The sequence below is a fragment of the Nerophis ophidion genome, linkage group LG01 (assembly GCF_033978795.1).
Source record: "Nerophis ophidion isolate RoL-2023_Sa linkage group LG01, RoL_Noph_v1.0, whole genome shotgun sequence".
NCBI classification, from domain to species: domain Eukaryota; kingdom Metazoa; phylum Chordata; class Actinopteri; order Syngnathiformes; family Syngnathidae; genus Nerophis; species Nerophis ophidion.
In genome coordinates, this window is record NC_084611.1 from 49,998,341 (window position 1) to 50,022,961 (window position 24,621).

Genomic DNA, 24,621 nt, shown 5'->3' on the forward strand with positions numbered 1-24,621 from the left:
AAACTAACCAATAGATAACTCGATCACTGAAACTATCCAATATATCTTCCCTAAAATACATATGTAGCGTGTTTATCCGATTAATCGAACAAACTAACCAATTGAGTACTCGATCACCGAAATTATCCGATATATTCTCCTTAAATACACATGTAGCGTGGTTATCCGATTAATCGAACAAATTAACCAAAATATTACTCCATCACTCATATGATCGATACTTGATCATCAAAATTATCAGATATATTCTCCTTAAATACACATGTATCAGGTTTATCCAATTAATCGAACAAACTAACCAATACAGTACTCGATCACTATATGATCGATACTCGTTTACTGAAATTATCTGATATATTCTCCGTAAAATACATATGTCGTGTGTTTATCCGATTAATCGAACAAACCAACCAATAGAGTACTCGGTCACTAATATAATTGATACGGGATCACTGGAATGATCCTAAATATTTTTCATAAATTACATATGCAGCGTGTTTTATCCAATTAATCCAACAAACTAACCAATAAATTTACTCGATCACTGAAACTATCAGATATATTTTCCTTAAAACACATATGTATCGTGTTTATCCGATTATTCGAAGAAACTAACCAAATGATAACTCGATCACTGAAACTATCCAATAAATCTTCCCTAAAATACATATGAAGCGTGTTTATCCGATTAATCGAACAACTAACCAATATAGTACTCAATTACTAATATAATTGATACTTGATCACTTAAATTATAGTTACACGGCCACATCTTAATATCGGAAAACTTTTCTAACCAAACAATTGTAAACTTTCGCTGACCAGGGATCAGCAAAGTGTACATTTAAAATAGCGGCACTACTGTTTTTTGCGAGACCTATTCAACTACCGGCTAATGGCGGGCATAGCTACGCCACAGAACAGCATTGAAGCTACAGTTAGTTTTTTAATTTATATTTCTACACACTCTTGAAAAATTAGCAAGCAATATGCAAGTGAAGTTACCGAAAATCTTGTTGAAAGGGACCGATCATGCAAAACCAACTTTTCTTACCTATTGCTATAATGGGGCAGACTGGCTCGTACATGCACATGCTGATGCCATTTCTAAAATAAAGTGACGTATCGTTCAAACGTACATCTTTCAGCAGACTTTCTACGGAAGCGCTCAAAACTACAACAAATATGGCGCAGTTGAAGTGGAGCAACAAAAATAAAACAGCGCATCAGAAAGCGATTTTAAAAACAGTCCATAAAACCTACTCTGTGCAAAATTTGGACGGTAGAACTAGCATAACATGTCAAGTGGACCACAAGGAAGTGTTTCACGTGTAGAAAACATTTCATAATATGACTCCTTTAAAGTGCAAAGTCCAAGCTCAAACATGGAAAACAAGTGAAAATATGTTATGTGAATTTTTTTTTTAAACAAAGCATTAGTCTCACCAAACACAGACACTGTGAGGCTCTTTGGTAAAACAAGTTAAAAATGTCCAAACATTGAAGCATAATTGACATAAGTGTCCATGTTTGAAATGCAACTAAATGCCAAAACGATAGCGTGGTGTATGCTAACTGCGATACCAACACTTACCGATAATGGCGTTGTCACACGATCTTCCTCCGATTTTTCGTCAGTCGTTTTTTTTTATTTTGAAAAGCTCGTCCTTCCTTCTTCCTCGCACTGACGCGACTCTTATTGGTTTTTTTTTTTTTTTTTTAAATGTAAGTCCTTTGGGTTTGGACGTGAATGGGAGGAAGGAGCGGGCGAGTTGGTGCGTGTGTTGTTGTGTTGGCCACGGCACGGCTTGGCGCGATGTGCGGTTTGTTGTTCGCTGGAGAGCCGACGACTCCTCGGTCGGTTGTCCTGTCTCCTTCAGTCGCTCCTCCTCTTTTGCAACACACACAAAAAAAAAACCAATGTGGCGCGGAGGCGGGAATACCGGCGAGTGCGAGTGAGGGGAAAGAGGGGGGGCGCCGACGAAAAAAACTCCTGGACGTGGTTAGTTTGTTTAACGAGCAGAGCGGGACGGTGTGTACAGAAGAGCTCCAGGCTGTGGTGCGGGACTGCAGCGAAGAAACCGAGCTAGGTGGTCTCCGGGCTGCAGCGACACCAAAAATGGATGAGGACACAAACTTGCTAGGGTACATTAGCATGGGGTGGGCGGTGCTTCGCGAGGGGCGGGACAACCAGAAAGGGGGCGGGGTCAATTTATTTTGAACAACAACTTTAAGGCACCATTTTTAATTTCACCATGTTGCTGTTTATTTTTCATAGGAGCATAGTCGTTTGCGTGTTTCAGCACTCGACCGTGCCTCGCACAGGCAGGTGAGTTCCCTGGCAAAATCGCTTAAAACCGTCGCATCCACTAACATCATTTTTTATTTCCGTTCTTGCAACTCGTCAAACATGTGACTGTAAATAAATAAAGAGGACAACGTGGCTGCCTTTCACATTCTGCTGAGATCATGCTGTCAGCCATTTTGTTGAGTTGTCTCAAACATGTAGTTCCCCAGGAGGCCACCAGGGGGGTAAGTCCCACCACCACCATCCATTTTTTGGGGCCTCGTGGGGGTTGTGGGAGAGGACGAACAAACATATAAACAAACTATATATTTGTAAATTAGCCTAACATGTTTTGGGGGAAATGTGGGAGGAAACTCACATGCTAACATGCTAACTACACACAGACAGAAACAGACTTGCTGCTTTAAGTATTGATTGAGTGATTGAGACTTTTATTAGTAGATTGCACAGTATAGATCAGGGGTCACCAACCTTTTTGAAACCAAGAGCTACTTCTTGGGTACTGATTAATGTGAAGGGCTACCAGTTTGATACACACTTAAATAAATTGCTACAAATAGCCAATTTGCTCAATTTACCTTTAATAAATATATATATATATATATATATATATATATATATATATATATGTATGTATATATATATAAAAAATGGGTATTTCTGTCTGTCATTCCATCGTACATTTTTTTTCCTTTTACGGAAGGTTTTTTGTAGAGAATAAATGATGAAAAAAAACTTAATTGAACAGTTTAAAAGAGGAGAAAAAAGGAAATTACATTCTGAAACATGGTTTATCTGTAATTTTGACTCTTTAAAATTCAATATTCAACCCCAAAAAATGAAGGGAAAAACTAGCTAATTTGAATCTTTTTAAAAAAATTTAAAAAAGAATTTATGGAACACCATTAGTCATTTTTCCTGATTAAGATTATCCATCCATCCATCCATCATCTTCCGCTTATCCGAGATCGGGTCGCGGGGGCAGCAGCCTAAGCAGGGAAGCCCAGACTTCCCTCTCCCCAGCCACTTCGTCTAGCTCTTCCCGGGGGATCCCGAGGTGTTCCCAGGCCAGCCGGGAGACATAGTCTTGCCAACGTGTCCTGGGTCTTCCCCGTGGCCTCCTACCGGTTGGATCATGGGATCATGGGACACAAAAGATTCGCAGCCCTAACAGATCGTACTTTATTTATTCCTTCAGGAGAGTTCCTTGGTGCGGATGGTGTTCTGCTGACCTCAACTGCGGATGATGTGGATAGGTGGAAGGAATACTTCAATCCCACCAACACGTCTTCCTATGAGGAAGCAGTGCCTGGGGAATCTGTGGTGGACTCTCCTATTTCTGGGGCTGAGGTCGCTGAGGTAGTTAAAAAGCTCCTCGGTGGCAAGGCCCCGGGGGTGGATGAGATCTGCCCGGAGTTCCTTAAGGCTCTGGATGCTGTGGGGCTGTCTTGGTTGACAAGACTCTGCAGCATCGCGTGGACATCGGGGGCGGTACCTCTGGATTGGCAGACCGGGGTGGTGTTTCCTCTCTTTAAGAAGGGGGACAGGAGGGTGTGTTCCAACTATCGTGGGATCACACTCCTCAGCATTCCCGGTAAGGTTTATTCAGGTATACTGGAGAGGAGGCTACGCCGGATAGTCGACCCTCCGATTCAGGAGGAACAGTGTGGTTTTCCTCCTGGTTGTGGAACTGTGGACCAGCTCTATACTCTTGGCAGGGTTCTTGAGGGTGCATGGGAGTTTGCCCAACCAGTCTACATGTGCTTTGTGGACTTGGAGAAGGCATTCGACCGTGTCCCTCGGGAAGTCCTGTGGGGAGTGCTCAGAGAGTATGGGGTATCGGACTGTCTTAATGTGGCGGTCCGCTCCCTGTACAATCAGTGCCAGAGCTTGGTCCGCATTGCCGGCAGTAAGTCGAACACATTTCCAGTGAGGGTTGGACTCCGCCAAGGCTGTCCTTTGTCACCGATTCTGTTCATAACTTTTATGGACAGAATTTCTAGGCGCAGCCAAGGTGTTGAGGGGTTCCGGTTTGGTGACCGCGGGATTAGGTCTCTGCTTTTTGCAGATGATGTGGTCCTGATGGTTTCATCTGACCGGGATCTTCAGCTCTCACTGGATCGGCTTGCAGCTGAGTGTGAAGCAACCGGAATGAGAATCAGCACCTCCAAGTCCGAGTCCATGGTTCTCGCCCGGAAAAGGGTGGAATACCATCTCCGGTGTGGGGAGGAGACCCTGACCCAAGTGGAGGAGTTCAAGTACCTAGGAGTCTTGTTCACGAGTGAGGGAAGAGTGGATCATGAGATCGACAGGCGGATCGGTGCGGCGTCTTCAGTAATGCGGACGTTGTACCGATCCGTTGTGGTGAAGAAGGAGCTGAGCCGGAAGGCAAAGCTCTCAATTTACCGGTCGATCTACGTTCCTATCCTCACCTATGGTCATGAGCTTTGGGTCATGACCGAAGGGATAAGATCACGGGTACAAGCAGCCGAAATGAGTTTCCTCCGCCATGTGGCGGGGCTCTCCCTTAGAGATAGGGTGAGAAGCTCTTCCATCCGGGAGGAGCTCAAAGTAAAGTCGCTGCTCCTCCACATCAAGAGGAGCCAGATGAGGTGGTTCGGGCATCTGGTCAGGATGCCACCCGAACGCCTCCCTAGGGAGGTGTTTAGGGCACGTCCAACCGGTAGGAGGCCACGGGGAAGACCCAGAACACGTTGGGAAGACTATGTCTCCCGGCTGGCCTGGGAACGCCTCGGGATCCCCCGGGAAGAGCTAGACGAAGTGGCTGGGGAGAGGGACGTTTGGGTTTCCCTGCTTAGGCTGTTGCCCCCGCGACCCGACCTCGGATAAGCGGAAAAAGATGGATGGATGGATGGAGTTCGTTCAGGAAAATTAACATTTTCAGCACAATCCCATTCAAGATCAGACAAACATTAGAGGGAAACGGAACAGGATCGCTGACGGGTCTGCCGACTTCCAGCGCCCCTTACAAAAAAGGTGAGATACAGGTAAACAAGGGGGGAATGGGAGAAAAAAATTAAAGATTAAAATAAAATTAAAATAAAACATCGGTCTAAGCATGGGCCTCTGGAGAGAGGGGGTCCAGACTGAGGCCAAGGGGAAAAAAACAACTCATAGCCATAGTACACATCCCTCTTACATGTGTGTAAGAGGGAAACATCAAAGAAAACAAAGGACATGAAAGAGATTAAAGGCCTACTGAAACCCACTAATACCGACCACACAGTCTGATAGTTTATACATCAATGATGAAATCTTAACATTGCAACACATGCCAATACGGCCTTTTTAGTCTACTAAATTGCAATTTTAAATTTCCCGCGAAGTTTCCTGTTGAAAACGTCGCGGAATGATGACGCGTGCGTTTGACGTCTCGGGTTGTGGTGGACATTTTTTTCCAGCCCGATCCAAGCTATAAGTAGTCTGTTTTAATCACATAATTACACAGTTGTCTGGACATCTGTGTTGCTGAATCTTTTGCAATTTGTTCAATTAATAACGGAGAAGTCAAAGTGGAAAGATGGAGGTGGGAAGCTTTTAGCCTTTAGCCACACAAACACAGCCGATGTTTCCTTGTTTAACAGAGCGGTCAAGCGAACATGGATCCCGACCACATGTCAACCGGCAGGTTTCGGTGAGAAAATTGTGGTAATAAGTTGTCTCTTACCATAGTTATGAGTAGTTATGAGCTGAGCCTGCGTCGGATGTGTCCTACTGCAGCTGCCGCGGACTATTACCTCCTCCAACGCAGACACTGGCGGTAAACACACCCGTGGCCACAACCCTCCAACTTTCAGGTTCTGTATAATCTCACTAAAACAATATGCAGATAAAGGATTTTCCAGAATTATCCTAGTAAATGTGTCTAATAACATCTGAATGGCTCCTACTGCAATCGCCTTTTTTATTTTTTTTGACTTTTTTTTTTCCTAGTCCTTTACTCTCAACATCCTCATCCACTAATCTTTCATCCTCGCTCAAATTAATGGGGAAATTGTCGCTTTCGCGGTCCGAATCGCTCTAGCTGCTGGTGGCCATAACTGTAAACAATGTGCGGACGTGAGGAGCTCTACAACCAGTGATGTCACGCGCACATTGTCTGCTACTTCCGGTAAAGGCAAGGCTTTTTTATTAGCGACCAAAAGTTGCGAACTTTATCGTCGATGTTCTCTACTAAATCCTTTCAGCAAAAATATGGCAATATCGCGAAATGATCAAGTATGACACATAGAATGGACCTGCTATCCCCGTTTAAATAAGAAAATCTAATTTCACTAGGCCTTTAAGGCACCATTTTTAATTTCACAATGTTGCTGTTTATTCTTCATAGGAGCGTAGTCCTCTGCGTTTTTCAGCACTCGACCGTGCCTCGCACAGGCAGGTGAGTTCCCTCGCAAAATCGCTTAAAACTGTCACATCCGCTTACAATTTTTTTTATTTCCGTTCTTCCAATCCGTCAAACATGTAACTGTAAATAAATAGAGAGGACAACATGGCTGTCTTTCACATTCTGCTGACATCATGCTGTCGGCCATTTTGTTGACTTGTCTCAAACATGTAGTTCACGAGGAGGCCACCAGGAGGGTAAGTCCCACCACCACCTTCTGGTTTTTTGGGGCCTCGTGAGGGTTGTGGGAGAGAACGAACAAACATATAAACAAACTATATATTTGTAAATTAGCCTAACATGTTTTTGGGAAATGTGGGAGGAAACTCACATGCTAACATGCTAACTCCACACAGACAGAAACAGACTTTCTGCTTTAAGTATTGATTGAGTGATTGAGACTTTAATTAGTAGATTGCACAGTATAGATGGATAGTAGGGGGGTGGGAAAAAATTGATTTCAATACGAATCGAATCAAATATGTTGTGCGATTCAGAATCAATCCTCTTTTTTTTGAAAATCAATTTATTTTTTTTAATCAACCCAACAAATCACTACACAATGCAATCCAATTCCAAAGCCAAACCTGACCCAGCAACACTCAGAACTGCAATAAACAGAGCAATTGAGAGGAGACACAAACACGACACAGAACAAACCAAAAGTAGTGAAACAAAAATGAATATTATCAAAAACAGTATCAATAATAGTCATAATTTCAGCATAGCAATGATTAAAATACCTCATTTACATTATCATTAGACATTTATAAAAGTAAAAAAAGTAACAATAGTGTCACAGTGGCTTACACTTGCATCACATCTCATAAGCTTGACAACACACTGTGTCCAATGTTTTCACAAAGATAAAATAAGTTATATTTTTGGTTTGTTTAATAGGTAAAACAAATTTGCATTATTGCAATCAGTTGATAAAACATTGTCCTTTATAATCATAAAAGCTTTTTTTTTTTTAAATCTACTACTCTGCTAGCATGTCAGCAGACTGGGGTAGATCCTGCTGAAATCCTATGTATTGAATGATTACAGAATCGTTTTGCATCGGAAAAATATCTTTTTTAAATCGGAAATCGCGTTGAATCTAAAAAATCGATATATTATCGAATCGCGACCCCAAGAATCGATATTGAATTGTGGGACACCCCAAGATTCGCAGCCCTAATAGATAGTACTTTATTTATTCCTTCTGGACAGTTCCTTCAGGAAAATTAACATTTTCAGCACAATCCCATTCAAGATCAGACAAACATTACATGGAGACAGAACAGGATCGCTGACGGGTCTGCCGACTTCCGGCGCCCCTTACAAAAAAGGTGAGATACAGGTAAACAAGGGGGGGAATGGGAGAAAAAAACAAAAGATTAAAATAAAATAAAATTAAAAAATCGGTCTAAGCATGGGCCTCTGGAGAGGGGGTCCAGACTGAGGCCAAGGGAAAAAAAACAACTCATAGCCATAGTACACATCCCTCTTACATGTGGAGGGAAATATCAAACATCAAAGAAAACAAAGGAATTGGAAGACATTAAAGGCCTACTGAAACCCACTACTACCGACCACGCAGTCTGATAGTTTATATATCAATGATGAAATCTTAACATTGCAACACATGCCAATACAGCCTTTTTAGTTCACTAACTTGCAATTTTAAATTTCCTGCGAAGTTCCCTGTTGAAAATGTCACGGAATGATGACGTGTATGATGACGCGTGCTTTTGACGTCTCGGGTTGTGGTGGACATTTTTTTCCAGCCCGATCCAAGCTATAAGTAGTCTGTTTTAATTGCATAATTACACAGTATTCTGGACATCTGTGTTGCTGAATCTTTTGCAATTTGTTCAATAAATAATGGAGAAGTCAAAGTAGAAAGATGGAGGTGGGAAGCGGTGTATTGCGGCTGCCTGCAGCCACACAAACACAGCCGGTGTTCCCTTGTTTAAAATTCCCGAAGGTGAAGCTTTACTATGGAACAGAGTGGTCAAGCGAACATGGTTCCCGACCACATGTCAACCGGCAGGTTTCGGTGAGAAAATTGTGGTAATAAGTCGACTCTTACCGTGGTTATGTGCGGAGCTCGCGTCCTCCTGCAGCTGCTGCGGACTATTACCTCCTCCCACCGGAGACACTGGCGGTCACCACACCCGTGGCCACACCCGTCCGACTTTCAGGTATAATCTCACTAAAACACTAGTAACACAATAAGCAGATGTGGGATTTTCCAGAATTATCCTAGTAAATGTGTCTAATAACATCTGAATCGCTCCCACTGTCCTCGCCTTTTTTTTTTTACTTTTTTTTTTCTCTAGTCCTTCACTCTCAATATTCTCATCTACGAATCTTTCATCCTTGCTCAAATTAATGGGTAAATTTTCGCTTTCTCGGTCCGAATCGCTCTAGCTGCTGGGGGCTATGATTGTAAACAATGTTCAGATGTGAGGAGCTCCACAACCCGTGATGTCACGCGCTCATCGTCTTTTTTATTAGCGACCAAATGTTGCGAACTTTATCGTCGATGTTCTCTACTAAATTCTTTCAGCAAAATTATGGCAATATCGCGAAATGATCAAGTATGACACATAGAATGGACCTGCTATCCCCGTTTAAATAAGAAAATCTCATTTCAGTACGCCTTTTAAAACAGCCACTTCTACATACAGCTATGAATAAAAAGTAAAAGAAACATATACACTGTGGTGGCCTCTGCGGTGTTCCACGCCATCGTCTGCTGGGGTGGAGAGTGTATGGCCAGAGACAGGAGCAGACCCAACAAAGCAACCAAGAGAGCCGACTCCACTCTCGGCCAGTGTCCAGTCCGCATGGATGAGCGAGGATATGTCCAAGAAGATTGAGGTGTCCAATACCTGCTCATTCAGCCAAGACACTGTGAAGCTTGTCCGTCCTGCCGCTCAGTGCCAGCTCCGCAGACCTGTCTCTTCATCCGCATCTCCTCCAGTCTCTCCAAACTGACTCTGGTGTGTCAGAGACCCAGCAGCTGGTCTCCATGGCCAAAAGGCTCCCGGGAAGCAGATCCAGAAGTCCACAAAAAGCACTGCAGAGGTCACGAAAGTGCCACCCCTTGTCACACAGTGGGACCCGGACCAAAAGGCAAAAAAATAATATATATATATATATATATATATATATATATATATATATATATATATATATATATATATATATATATATATATATATATATATAAAATAACACATGAAAACAGGAGGGATACACAAAAGGATGACACAAGAGCACAGAGCTCCTGCCAACAGCAGCCTCTACAGTGGCGCCATCTTGGAAGAAAATTATATATATATATATATATATATATATATATATATATTTATATATATATATATATATATATATATATATATATATATATATATATATATATATATATATATATATATTTATATATATATATATATATATATATAATATCTTGATTGGATTATCCAGAGAATAGTGCTCGATACCGTGGTAGAGCGCAATATATAGGTGTGGGAAAAATCACAAGACTACTTCATCTCTACAGAACTGTTTCATTAAGGGGTTCCCTCAATCATCAGGAGATTTTAATGGAAGCATTCACATACAATGGTTTATACAGGGCACAGAGTGGGCATATGCGCTTCTTGGTATTCTCGCTGCTCCTTGGCGAGTGTCCCGTGCCTCGCCAAGGAGCAGCGAGAATACCAAGAAACGCATATGCCAAATCTTCAAAGAGAACGGCCTACGGATCATGATTGAAGCCAACATGCAAACCGTCAACTTCCTCGACGTCACTTTCAACCTGAGAAATAACAGCTACCAACCATTCACGAAACCCAACACAACACTCCAATACGTGCACCATGACAGCAACCACCCACCCACCACCACCAAAAGAATACCTACCGGAATTAATAAAAGGCTATCGATGCTGTCATCTAGCAAAGCTGAATTCGACCAAGAAACCCCCCCGTACCAGAAAGCACTTGATGAAAGCGGATACAATTTCACCCTCACCTATGAACCCACGCCAGGAAACCAACCAAAAAAGAGCAGAAAACAAAACAACATCATCTGGTACAACCCCCCATTCAGCAAAAACCTCTCAACCAATATCGGCCACAAGTTCCTCGCTCTGATCGACAAACACTTCCCCAAAGGCAACACCCTAAGAAATATATTCAACAAGAACAACATTAAATTGAGCTACAGCTGTATGAATAACATACAACAAATCATTTCAAACCACAACAAAGCAATTGCAAAAGGACTGCCTGCCCCCAGACTAAACGACTCTGAAACCAATAAGGAACGTAACTGTCGCAAGAAACCTGATTGCCCTCCCAACGGAGGGTGCTTACAGACATCAGTCGTTTACCAAGCAAAGGTAACACGCAAGGACATTAACACATCCGACACGTACGTAGGATTAACCGAAGGAGCGTTTAAAACCAGATGGAATAATCACAAGGCCTCCTTTAGAAACCAGACTTTGCGGAATTCTACAGAACTCAGCAAGCACATTTGGAACCTCAAAGACAATAATGTTGAATTTTCAATAACATGGCAAATTGTTGCATCCAGCACACCTTACAACAGTGGAAATAAAAGATGCAACCTAGCGCTTAAAAGAGAAACTGTTTATTATATATCATCCAGATCTATCATCCCTCAACAAGCGCAGTGAAATCATTTCAACATGCCGCCGCAGACGGAAACACCTCCTAGGTAAGACATGAGCCAATCACCACACCCTATGCCTGCCTGTACCCACCCACTCTGGGCCCTATATAAACCATTGTATGTGAATGCTTCCATTAAAATCTCCTGATGATTGAGGGAACCCCTCATGAAACAGTTCTGTAGAGATGAAGTAGTCTTTTGATTTTTCCCACACCTACATATATATATACATATAAATATATACATATGTATATATATATATATATATATATATATATATATATATATATATATATATATATATATATATCAATCAATCAATGTTTACTTATATAGCCCTAAATCACTAGTGTCTCAAAGGGCTGCACAAACCACTATAGTGTACATATTCCGTACAATTGACCACCAAATAGTAACACCCGAATACGTTTTTCAACTTGTTTAAGTCGGGGTCCACGTTAATCAATACATGGTAAGTAGCAAGTCACAAACTTGCTAGGGTAGATTAGTATGGGATGGGCGGGGCCTGGCGAGGGGCGGGACAAACAGAAAGGGGGAGGGGTCAATTTATTTGAACAACAACTTTTAAGACACCATTTTTATTTCACCATGTTGTTGTTTATGTTAGTCAACTCGCAAAATCGCCTGCTTAAAACTGTCTCATCCGCTAACAAACTCATTTATTTCTGTTCTTCCAACCCGTCAAACATGTAACTGTAAATAAATAGAGAGGACAACATAGCTGCCTTTCACATTCTGCTGACATCATGCTGTCAGCCATTTTGTTGACTTGTCTCAAACATGTAGTTCCCCAGGAGGCCACCAGGGGTGTAAGTCCCGCCACCATCTGGTTTTTTGGGGCCTCATGAGGCTTGTTGGAGAGCCGGAACAAACATATAAACAAATAGTATAGTCTTAAACAGTATAGTCTTGACTTGACAAACATATAAACAAACAGTATAGTCTTAAACAGTATAGTCTTGACTTCTGATTCTGATTGTCTCAAACATGTAGTTCCCCAGGAGGCCACCAAGGGGGTAAGTCACACCACCACCTGGTTTTCTGGAGCCTCATGATCGCTTGTGGGAGAGCCAGAGCCTACCCCAGCTGTCAGCAGTCAATCACAAATGACATTTAAACAAACAATCTAGTCTTTAATTAGCCAATCATGTTTCTGGGGGGATGTGGCCAGAAACTGACATGCTAACATGCTAACTCCACACAGACAGAAACAGACTTTCTGCTTTAAGTAGCAAGTCTTGCCAGGGTACATTAGCATGGCTTCATGAGGGGCAGTACAAACAGAAAGGGGGAGGGGTCAATTTATTTGAGCAACAACTTGATGACACCATTTTTTATTTACCGTACCATAACATACCAACTTTATTTATAAAGCCCTTTAAAAACAACCACAGTTGAAGACGAAAGGGCTGTACACCACAAATAAAGATAGGCAAACGACAGACTAAGAAATAACATTTAAAACAGAAGTAAAAGACACAATGAAAAAGCAAATACAAATTATCCTAAGAACAATTTGTTGGATAAAAAGCAGTTAAAAGTTAAAATCAGTTTAAAGTCTCATAGGTTTTAAGAAGGGTCTTAAAAGTAGCCAAAGAATGAGCCTGTCTCACATGGAGAGGGAGATGGTTCCAGAATTTGGGACCCGCAACACTTGCCCTTTGATTTGGGTACCTCCAGGATCAGCTGATCAGCTGACCTGAGGGACCGGGTGGGGGGAATATAAGGTGGAGCATCTCAGAGAGGTAAGGTGGGGCAAGACCACGTAAGGATTTAAAAACAAGTAAAATCATTTCATAAAGGACTCTAAAAGACACAGGCACTTCATTATTTTGTTGTTTATGTTAGTCAGGTGAGTTACCTCGCAAAACCGTTGCATCCGCTAACAAAATAATTTTTTTCTGTTCTTCCAACCCGTCAAATATGTAACTGTAAATAAATAAAGAGGACAACATGGTTGTCTTTCACATTCTGCTGACATCATGCTGTCGGCCATTTTGTTGACTTTTCTCAAACATGTAGTTCCCCAGGAGGCCACCAGGGGGGTGAGTCACACCACCATCTGGTTTTTTGGGGCCTCCTGAGGCTTGTGGGAGAGCCGGAACAAACATATAAACAAACAATATAGTTGTAAATTAGCCTAACATTTTTTGGGGGGGATGCGGGACAAAACTGACATGCTAACTCCACACAGACAGAAACAGACTTGCTGCTTTAAATAGTGAGTCACAAACTTGATAGAGTACATTAGCATGGTATGGGCGGGGCTTAGCAAGGGGCGGGACAAACAGAAAGGGGGAGGGGTCCGTTTATTTGAACAACAACTTGAAGACACCATTTTTTATTTCACCATGTTGTTTATGTGAGTTAACTTGCATAATCGCCTGCTTAAAACCATCGCATACACTAACACAATAATTTTTTTGTTTGTTTCTTCCAATCCGTCAAACATGTACCTGTAAATAAACAGAGAGGACACCATGGCTGCCTTTCACATTCTGCTGACACCATGCTGTCAGCCATTTTGTTGACTTGTCTCAAACATGTAGTTCCCCAGGAGGCCACCAGGGGTGTAAGTCCCACCACCATCTGGTTTTCAGGGGCCTCATGAGGCTTGTGGGAGAGCCGGAACAAACATATAAACAAATAGTATAGTCTTAAACAGTATAGTCTTGACTTCTGATTCTGATTGTCTCAAACATGTAGTTCCCCAGGAGGCCAACAGGGGGTAAGTCACACCAACACCTGTTTTTTTGGGGCCTCATGAGGCTTGTGGGAGAACTGGAACCTACCCCAGCTGTCAGCAGTCAATCACAAATGACATATAAACAAATAATATAGTCTTAAATCAGCCTAACATGTTTTTTAGAAGGAAGCACATGGAGGAATCTGACACGGGACCATGTTAACATGCTAACTCCACACACAGAAACAGACTTGCTTATTTAAGTAGCAACATATACTATTGATGTTAGCTCGTGCTCTACTCGGCAAAATTGGTACATAATGAGCAGTTGCACTTTGCTCACCAGGTTTTGGTTTTGTCGCCTGAACGCCTATTCAATGTGTGAACCGACACAAGTAAAGGCAATGGAGGTCAAAAGACCAAATGTCGATGTGTGGTACATGAACAACAAAAAAATGTTGAAGGAAAAAAAAAATATTGATATAGTAGTCACGATTATCCAGTTAGTCATACAGCTAGTTTACTGTTGTGACTGTTATTATTATTAAGACGATTCACTGTACTCTATTTTAGTTGCCGTCCAGTCAGTAACATGTTGTGTTATGAAGCTGCTTTTATCTATTTTAGGAGCAAAAAAAATCTTAAATTTGTTCAAGTCCAACAGGAAAGTCTGTAGAATAAAGCAGGAAGCAGATGGCCTTGATTTAGTGCCCTCTGCTGGTAGTTTTTAGGCAACATCCCTTTTGTTTCCCGACACTTCCCTTTTTCCCCCTGCTACCAAACGGCGGTAAATAATTAAAACATGTTAGCGTTTGATATTAAATACACAGTACACTGCAGGAGATCACTAATAGTGGGCAAGTACGGTAATTAGCAGCAAAAATGTTAAACTAATTTCCCCCAAACTCTGTAGCGCAGTGTTTCTCTATTGACTTTTTCACCAAGTACCACGTCAAAAAAACCTTGGTTCTCCAAGTTCCACCATAAAAGCCAATACTAAAATACAGTTGCATAGTAGGCCTAAACATTCATTTAAAAACAAGGCAGAATTTTTATTTCAAAGGTATATATTTAATAGCTTTGGCCACTGTAACACAACACACAGTTTGAACAGTAACACTGTCTGTATATTTAATTGAGTGATTCTTTGGCGTACTCCTAGACCAGGGATGTCAAAGTGGTTTTCATTGAGGGCCACATGGCAGTTATGGCTGCCATTAGAGGGCCGCTTGTAACAGCGGATAATGTATGAATTTGCCTCTAGATTTCATTATTAATTGTTTACATTGATTTAAGTAGACTGTCCATTTTACAGTAAAAACTTTACATTTACTAAAATTTACTGTAATATAGTGTTTTTTTTTCTTACAACTTTTACGGTAAATGGAAAAACAGTAATCACTGTTTTTTGGGGGGGAGGGGTGACAGAAAAAGCTGGCAGCTTAGTTGCCAGAATTTTGGCGTTAAATGGATATTGTTTATTACAACATGATATTGTTAATGGAAAAACAGTACAAGTTCTTTTTTTTAATTCTGGCAACTTAGCGCCAGTTTTTCTATCATAAAAACAAATGTACCGTCTTTCCATTTATTTCTGTCAAAATGAAAAAAAAAAAACAATTAAATTTTGTGAAAAAATATGAAGTACTGTATGACACATATCACTTCCAGGTGTTTGCGGGCCAGATAAAATGATGTCGCGGGCCATATTTGGCCCCCGGGCCTTGAGTTGGACACCTGTGCACGAGATGGAGCCCACGTACCACTAGTGTTAGACTGGTGTATAAATAGAGTTTGGTGGACTAAACAGCTACTAAGGACGTGTGAATGCAAACATGTCGTTTTGACGTTAGTTTTTCTGACTAAATAATCCATAAAAATAGATTTATATATAATTCTAAACATACTCCATCCCGTAAACTTACAATAAAACATGCTTTCGTTTTGAGGAAGTAGAATCTTGCGGCCGTATTCCTGCAGCAATTAGTGACCAGCAGGCACAAAACGTTTTAAAAAAAGCAAAAAGATAACATATAATGCTAATTTGGCAAAAATCTTCACGAGCTTTGGACCAACAATCGTGGAGAAATTGTGACTTGTGTGTGAAGTATGTCAACTGAGGTGTCTGTATTTGTAATCACTGTATGTATCACTCATGAGGTCTGTGGATGTTCTCATTCTTCAGGTCTTTGTAGTCCCAGGGCATTCTATCCACCACAACTGGACTCTTTGTAAACCTTTATCCTCTCATCCAAGTATACTTCATCAGTTCATGCTCATAGACTTAGATTGGTCAGATCTAGTCTTAGACTTAGATTGGTCAGATCTAGTCTTAGACTTAGATTTGTCAGATCTAGTCTTAGACTTTGATTGGTCTGATCTGGTCTTAGACTTAAATTGGTCAGATTTAGTCTCAGATTTATATTGGTCAGATCTAGTCTTAGACTTAGATTTGTAAGCTCTAGTCTTAGACTTGGATTGGTCAGATCTGGTCTTAGATTGGTCAGATTTAGTCTTAGACTTATAGCTTGGTCAGATCATGTCTTTTAGACTTAGATTAGTCAGATCTAGTCTTAGACTTAGATTGGTCAGATCTAGTCTTAGACTTAGATTTGTCAGATCCAGTCTTAGACTTAGATTGGTCAGATCTGTTTTTAGACGTAGATTGTTCAGATCTAGTCTTAGACTTATATTCATCAGATCTGGTCTTAGACTTGGATTGGTCAGACCTGGTCTTAGACTGAGATTGGTCTGATCTGGTCTTGGACTTAAATTGGTCATATATAGTCTAGCGGCTGGTGCCAAACCCCCAAATATTTATATTCCAACACCAGGAGGGTGTGCCTGGGCAACGATGGTTAAATACGTTTAAAATAAAGAGATGGGCGCCACTGTACTGCTTGTGTGTTAAACATACTTTGCCAATGGAGAAGATTCTAATAAACAATACAAGGATGAGTATTTTAGTGTCTGATTATTAATCCTGAATCATTTAATGTATCCATCCATCCATCCATCCATCTTCTTCCGCTTATCCGGGGTCGGGTCGCGGGGGCAGCGGCCTAAGCAGGGAAGCCCAGACTTCCGCCTCCCCAACCACTTAGTCCAGCTCCTGCCAGGGGATTCCAAGGCGTTCCCAGGCCAGCCGGGAGACATAGTCTGCCCAACGTGTCCTGGGTCTTCCCTGTGGCCTCTTACCGGTCGGACGTGCCCCAAAAACCTCCCGAGGGAGGTGTTCAGGTGGCATCCTGACCAGATACCCGAACCACCTCATCTGGCTCCTCTCCATGTGGAGGAGCAGCGGCTTTACTTTGAGCTCCCTCACCCTATCTCTAAGGGAGATATTTCTTGTTACCGGGATTATACAATATACCGGTACTAATACAGTATCGCAGTACTAATGAATTAAAAAAGGTACTATATTGCTTGTGAAAAACAACGGTATTTTCCCCCCCGTACATGACATTGCTAGTAAAACGTGCAGACTGGCTCATGCTAGGCAACGCATACGCACAGAGTACTTACGAGCGGACAAACTGTGGAAACATACGAGGGAGAATTGATGTATTTTTGCATAAAAACAATAAAGGTGACGTTTTTCAAACTTAAGCGTCGCTCTGGAAGGGGTGCTTTGAAACAGTGGTCCCCAACCTTTTTGTACCTGCGGACCGATCAACGCTTGAAATTTTGTCCCACGAAGGGGGGTTTCCATAAAGAAATACTGTACAATCATGTGTGCTTACGGACTGTATCCCTGCAGACTGTATTGATTTATATTGATATATAATGTAAATATTGTGTTTTTTATGTTGATTTAATCATTAAAAAAAAAAAATATATATATATATTATTTTTTTTCTTTGTGTGGACCCGTACCGGTTGGGGACCACTGCTTTAAAACACGACGAACTGGCAACGTCCAGCAGCAGTCGGCAGTGTTTTAGCTACTTTTTAAATCCCAACAATTTCCCTTGTGGATCATTAAAGTTTGTCTAAGTGTAAGTCTAATTCTCGCCTCAATGGCTAACAAATAAAATAAGTATTGTCCTAAAGAGGTTTGATATTTGGAATACATGTAAACAAGGAAGGAAATATTTATGGCCTACATTATCCAGAAGGCTTAGCACTTAGGAACAGCTAAGCATGCTTCACTACACACCGTAGGAGGATGAATTGATTAACGTGTACCCCGACTTAAACAAGTTGAACAATTTATTGGGGTGTTATCATTTAGTGGTCAATTGTACGGAATATGTACTGTACTGTGCAATCAACTAAAAAAAGTCAATCAATCATGCAATAGCTAACAGCTCGCACTCCTGAATGTAAACAAATGCCATGGGTGGCTGTATTGAAACTTAGTACAACAGCTATATAGTCAATACTACAACAATTACATGAAAATGTTTATCATTACAAATTCTTTTGTTATTTTTTATAGTTTATAAACTTTGGAAATATGTCGCTGGACACGTGAGGATTTTAAATATGACCAATGTAGGATCCTGGAACCATACTTGCCAACCCTCCCGATTTTCCCGGGAGTCTCCCGAAATTCAGTGCCCCTCCCGAAAATCTCCTGGGGCAACCATTCTCCCGATTTCCACCCGCACAACAATATTGGGGGGCATGCCTTTAAGGTACTACCTTAAGCGTCCTCTACAACCTATCGTCACGTCTGCTTTTCCCACATACAAATAGCATGCCGACCAAGCCACATTATATATGCGGCTTTTACACACATAAGTGAATGCAAAGCATACTTGGTCAACAGCCATACAGGTCACACTGAGGGTGGGCATATAAACAACTTTAACACTGTTACAAATATGCGCCACACTGTGAACCCACACCAAACAAGAATGACAAAAATATTTCGGGAGAACGTCTGCACTGTAACACAACTTAAACAAAACAGAACAAATACCCCGAATCCCTTGCAGCACTAACTCTTCCGGGACGCTACAATATACACCCCCGGTACCACCAAACACCAACCCCCTACCCCACTGCCACCCCACCCCCTGAATTTGGAGGTCTCAAGGTTGGCAAGTATGCCTGTAACTACTTGGTATTGGATTGATACCTACATTTCTGGTATCATCCAAAAGTAGTGTAAAGTATCAAAGAAGAGACGAATAAGCGATTATTACATTTTAACAGAAGTGTAGACGGAACATGTTAAAACAGGAAGTAAGCAGATTGTGGCAAGGGCGTGGTCCACGCGTTCCCTGCGGGCGGGGAGTGTGCAGCGATCGGCCATGAAGCAGCTGACAGGTGAGTAGATGAGCTCAGCTGGAATGAGTTATCTAATCACCTATTCCTTTATTAGCGGCGCTGAAAACCTTGAGGGGGAGCAGAGAGGACACACGCGGAGCGGAGGACGAGCGGCTGGAAAGCCGAATTGAAGAGAGAACTGAAAACGAACCTTGTGGATTGCAAGTACGGGCTGAAAAGCCAAAACTGACATTTGTGTGAACAGACAGTAATTAAATATTGTAAATCTGCCTCGAGTGTGCTGCTCATTCCCTGTGCTCCCAGAAGAACCCAAGCAGGATCTTGCTACAGTGGCACCCAACAGATCACAAATATGTCGACACCAACCCCCCTGGAAGCGCTGGGCCAAGTCCTGGCGGAAGTGTCGGCGGCGAGCCGACAGCAGACTCAAGTGCTGCAGGCATTGATGGGCCGAGCGGAGACAGCGGGTGGGTCATCTACCATGAAGCGCATGGTGGAGGGGGAGGACCCACATACTTTCTTGGAAGTCTTCAAGGCCACGGCGACCTCGAGCAAGTGGCCGGAGGAAGAATGGGGCGCGCGGCTGCTGCCACTCTTGGTGGGGGAGGCGCATCGGGCAGCGTTGAGTCTCCCAGCGTCGGCCCGCGCGCACTACATCAACCAACGGCACGCCATCCTGGACCGAGTAGGCAGCAGCCCCGAAGATCACCGCCGACAATTCCGGGCCTTGAAATTGGAGCCGGAGGGTCGGCCGTTCGTGTTCTCCCATCGACTGAGGGATGCAGCGATCCGGTGGCTTCAGCCCAACGGGCAGGACCAAGAGATACTGGAGGTGATCGTTTTGGAGCAGTTCCTTGACGGCATCCCGGCGAGAACATCTGCGTGGGTACAGTACCACAGCCCGCCTGACGTAAAGGCAGCAGTGAAGCTGGCGGAAGAGCACCTCGCGGTCCACCGGGAAACCGTGACGACATCGACCGAGAAACCCCCCCCACACCCCCGGCGACGTCTTGCCCCGGTATGGGGGGCGGGGAACAGGACATCCATCAACCCAACAAGATCCATGGCTGAACTACCGGGGGATAACGAGCAGGTTTTCCACCCAAACAGTCAACAACACAACACACACACACACACACATCACGGGGGGGAACACGGGGTGATAATGAGATGTCTTTCCGTGTATTCTAGGGTCCCAGCGCTGCTAACAGGGGGCTTCCCTCACAGAGTGCACCTCATGTGCCAGGGCCGGTGTGCTGGGGTTTCGGACAACCTGGACACGTACGCCGGGAGTGCGCCGTGATGGAGGTTGGGCAGGGCAGGTGTTGCAGGTTGTCGGGCCTGCAGCACCCCCCAAACCCCCTCCCCGATCGGGGAGAGACGTACTGCGTACCGGTAAGGATACAAGGGAGTACATACGGGCGATGGTGGATTCGGGCTGCAGGCAGTCCATGATCCACCCAAACCTGGTTCGTCCCGGGGCGTTGAGGCATGCAACACGGATAAGAAATAAGTGTGTGCATGGGGATATACACGAAAATCAAACTGTGCCAGTGGAAATTATATATGAAACCCAAAAGCATAAAGTGAAGGTTGCCGTAAGCTCGCAACTTGCGCACCCTATAATTTTGGGAACAAATTGGCCGGGATTCAATCAATTGGTGACACAATGTGTGGGGGTGCGTTCACGGACAGTAGGCAAGGGGAGTATCCGCGCAATTCTCAGCGGCGACGCGATTTCATCCGGGAATGCCGAGCGGGAACCGGTGGGGGTTTCGCGGGAGGCCCCCCGCCCCCCAATGTTAACCTATGGAGGATATTTACCACTCGAGCAGGCCCGTGATGAAACCTTGCACGAGGCCTGGGATCAGGTCGATTTTGTGGACGGTCAGCTGTTGCGCCCCGGGAAAGCGCGGGTATTCCCCCATTTTTCCATTATTAGGGATAGACTGTATTGAGTGGGCCGTGACATGCAAAACGGGGAAGAATACACCCAATTGTTGGTGCCAAAATGCCACCGGGAAATGGTTTTCCAGGCGGCACATTTCAATCCCATATCTGGCCATTTAGGATATGATAAAACACTTAATCGGGTCATGGTCCGATTCTATTGGCCGGGCCTCCGGGCAGACATACACCGATGGTGCGCGGCCTGTCTGGACTGCCAGGGGGTGAACCCCGCGGCCACCCCAAAGGCGCCTTTACGCCCATTACCACTCATGGAGGTCCCGTTCGAAAGAATTGGGATGGACCTCATCGGACCATTTAACCCGAGCACACGGGGATACCGCTTTGTGTTAGTCCTGGTGGATTACGCAACGCGGTATCCCGAAGCAGTGGCTCTGCGCTCCATCTCTGCCAAGAGTGTGGCGCAAGCACTCTTCACGGTCATCTCCCGCGTCGGAATCCCGAAAGAGATTTTGACGGACCAGGGCACGTCCTTTATGTCACGCACGATAAAGGAACTTTACGGGTTACTGGGGATTAAGGCCATCCGCACCAGCGTATACCATCTACAAACGGACGGGCTGGTGGAGAAGTTTAATAAAATTCTGAAAACCATGATCCGTAAATTTATGCACGAGGACAAACAAAATTGGGATAAATGGTTGGACCCACTAATGTTTGCGATGCGGGAGGTACCCCAGGCCTCCCTTGGTTTTGCACCGTTCGAGTTGCTGTACGGCTGAAGGCCCCGCAGAGTCTTGGACGTCATTAAGGAAAGCTGGGAGGATGGTCCAAGCTCCAGCAAAAATGAGATTCAATACGCCTTGGACATGCGGGCAAAACTCCACAAGGTGGGGCACTTGTCACGTGAGAATTTGCGCCTTGCCCAAGAGCTTCATGAGCGCACGTATAATAAGCGGGCCCAACTGGTAAATTATCACCGGGAGAAAAAGTGCTTGTGTTGCTTCCAATGTCAAGCTCCAAATTACTTGCGGCCCCAAGTAGACAAAATGGTGGCCATCGCAGCCTGTCCACCTCCCTAGACAAAAAAGGAGGTGAGGCAGTTTTTGGGGTTGGCAGGCTATTACCGCCGGTTCATTCCCCAATTCGCGGACTGGACCAGCCCAGTGACTGACCTCACCCGAAAGGGTGCTCCAGAACTGGTCCAGTGGACGGAGCAGTGCCAGCGAGCGTTTGAGAAGGTAAAACCAGCACTCTGTGAGGAGCCGGTGCTGCACATGCCAAAATTTGACATCCCTTTCTGTCTGCAGGCGGACGCGTCGAGCCGGGGACTGGGGGCGGTGCTGTCGCAGCGGGTGGGGGGCGTCGACCGCCCCGTACTCTACATCAGCCGAAAGCTGTTGGACCGGGAGGCGAGGTACAGCACAGTGGAGAGAGAGTGCCTCGCCATCTGGTGGGCGGTGGGGGCCCTCCGCTACTACCTGCTGGGGCGCGCCTTCAGTCTCTGCTCAGACCACAAACCACTACAATGGCTCCACCGCATGAAGGATGCCAATGCGCGGATCACCCGGTGGTACCTGGCATTACAACCCTACAACTTCCGGGTGGTCCACAGGCCGGGCGCGCAGATGGCCGTGGCCGACTTCCTCTCTTGCCCAGGGGAGGGGGGGAGTGGGCGCGGCCAGACGGGTGTCCGGCCTGAGTCTGGCGGTGGAGGCATGTGGCAGGGGCGTGGTCCACGCGTTCCCTGCGGGCGCGGGGTGTGCAGCGATCGGCCATGAAGCAGCTGACAGGTGAGTAGATGAGCTCAGCTGGAACGAGTTATCTAATCCCCTGTTCCTTTATTAGCGGCGCGGAAAACCTTGAGGGGGAGCAGAGAGGACACACGCGGAGCGGAGGACGAGCGGCTGGAAAGCCGAATTGAAGAGAGAACTGAAAACGAACCTTGTGGATTGCAAGTACGGGCTGAAAAGCCAAAACTGACATTTGTGTGAACAGACAGTAATTAAATATTGTAAACCTGCCTCGAGTGTGCTGCTCATTCCCTGTGCTCCCAGAAGAACCCAAGCAGGATCTTGCTACACAGATATTAACAGGAAATGAACAAGTAGAATAATAATGTTGACAAAATAATAGAATGATGAATGACACAATACTTTACTGCTTACATCAGCAGACTAATAATAAATAAATAAATGGGTTGTACTTATATAGCGCATTTCCACCTTTCAAGGTACTCAAAGCGCTTTGACACTACTTCCACATTTACCCATTCACACACACATTCACACACTGATGGAAGGAGCTGCCATGCAAGGCGCCAACCAGCACCCATCAGGAGCAAGGGTGAAGTGTCTTGCTCAGGACACAACGGACGTGACGAGGTTGGTACTAGGTGGGAATTGAACCAGGGACGCTCGGGTTGCGCACGGTCACTCTCCCCACTGCGCCACGCCGTCCCTTAGGAGTCTTTGTGTTATGATCCGCCGCCCGCATTGTTTTGGTTTTTGAGTCCTTTTGCGTTTTTTCGATCATTTTGGACTCTTCCTGTTCTTAGATTTTGCAGAACGAATCAAGCAACTCGTCGCCTCGCATGGGACCATCTGGGGTCTTCACCTTGCCAAGCTGCGCCACTTCCGAGGACTCCTTCCGCGGACAGCAGCACGTCCACACCAGCCCAGTATTCCCCTTTGAGGTTTGGTAGATCCTTTTCTCTTTTTTTTCAAACACCCTACCTACTGGGCTGTGTGGCAACACCAACCCTCCGCCTTGGACAATGCTCCACTTCGCCGTAGTGACGTCACTCCTCCCACTATGGATGACGTAATCCACCAAGAATTTTTTTTAGATGCAGTTTGTTCCCTTTGTAAGCCACCGTCTACAGCATTTTCTGTGTATTTTGTGGGACATCTGGGATCTGTCCCTTAAAGGGGGGGGGGGGGGGGGGGGGGGTACTGTTATGATCCTTAGACCTTAGTTCTTTCGATCGTTTTGGACTCTTCCTATTCTTAGTTTTTGCACTTCCTGTTTTGTCTTGTTGCCATGGTTTCTGATTTTTTTCCACCTGCTCTTGTTTTTACGGGCACCGGTGTTTTGTTTATTGCTTTAGTATTTAAGCCTGCCTTAGACCTCAGTTCTGTCTGGTTTTTTTGTTTGCCTCATGCAACAATCACATTGGTATATTTTGTATGTCTTTACCATTGTTAAGTCTCGTCTTAGCTTCGCGTGCGCTCGGCAAGTCTATTTCGGACTCTTGGACTCGAGGCTAGTTAGCATTAGCTTCTCGTGCGTTCGGCACGCCTTTTCTTTCGTCTTTTGTACCAGTGTTCTTTCAATTTTGTATATTAAACCAAGCTC

At 44.3% G+C, this 24,621-nt stretch overlaps 2 protein-coding genes across 2 annotated transcripts in view; one reads left to right on the forward strand and one right to left on the reverse strand.

The window, feature by feature from the left end:
• atf7ip (activating transcription factor 7 interacting protein) overlaps positions 1 to 2,132 on the reverse strand; it is a 106,049-nt gene extending 103,917 nt beyond the window's left edge. Inside the window, exon 1 of the mRNA XM_061906094.1 lies at positions 1,595 to 2,132. The gene's annotated coding sequence lies outside the window, so the exon portion shown is untranslated. The remainder of the gene's footprint in view (positions 1 to 1,594) is intronic.
• Positions 1,638 to 24,198, forward strand: LOC133556304 (uncharacterized). Its single transcript, XM_061906112.1, has 4 exons — positions 1,638 to 2,145; positions 2,279 to 2,329; positions 2,433 to 2,532; positions 23,831 to 24,198. The coding sequence occupies exons 1-4, from the start codon at positions 1,751 to 1,753 to the stop codon at positions 23,966 to 23,968; spliced, it is 684 nt and encodes a 227-aa protein (XP_061762096.1). The 5' UTR covers positions 1,638 to 1,750; the 3' UTR covers positions 23,969 to 24,198.
• Positions 24,199 to 24,621: the final 423 nt, after the last annotated feature.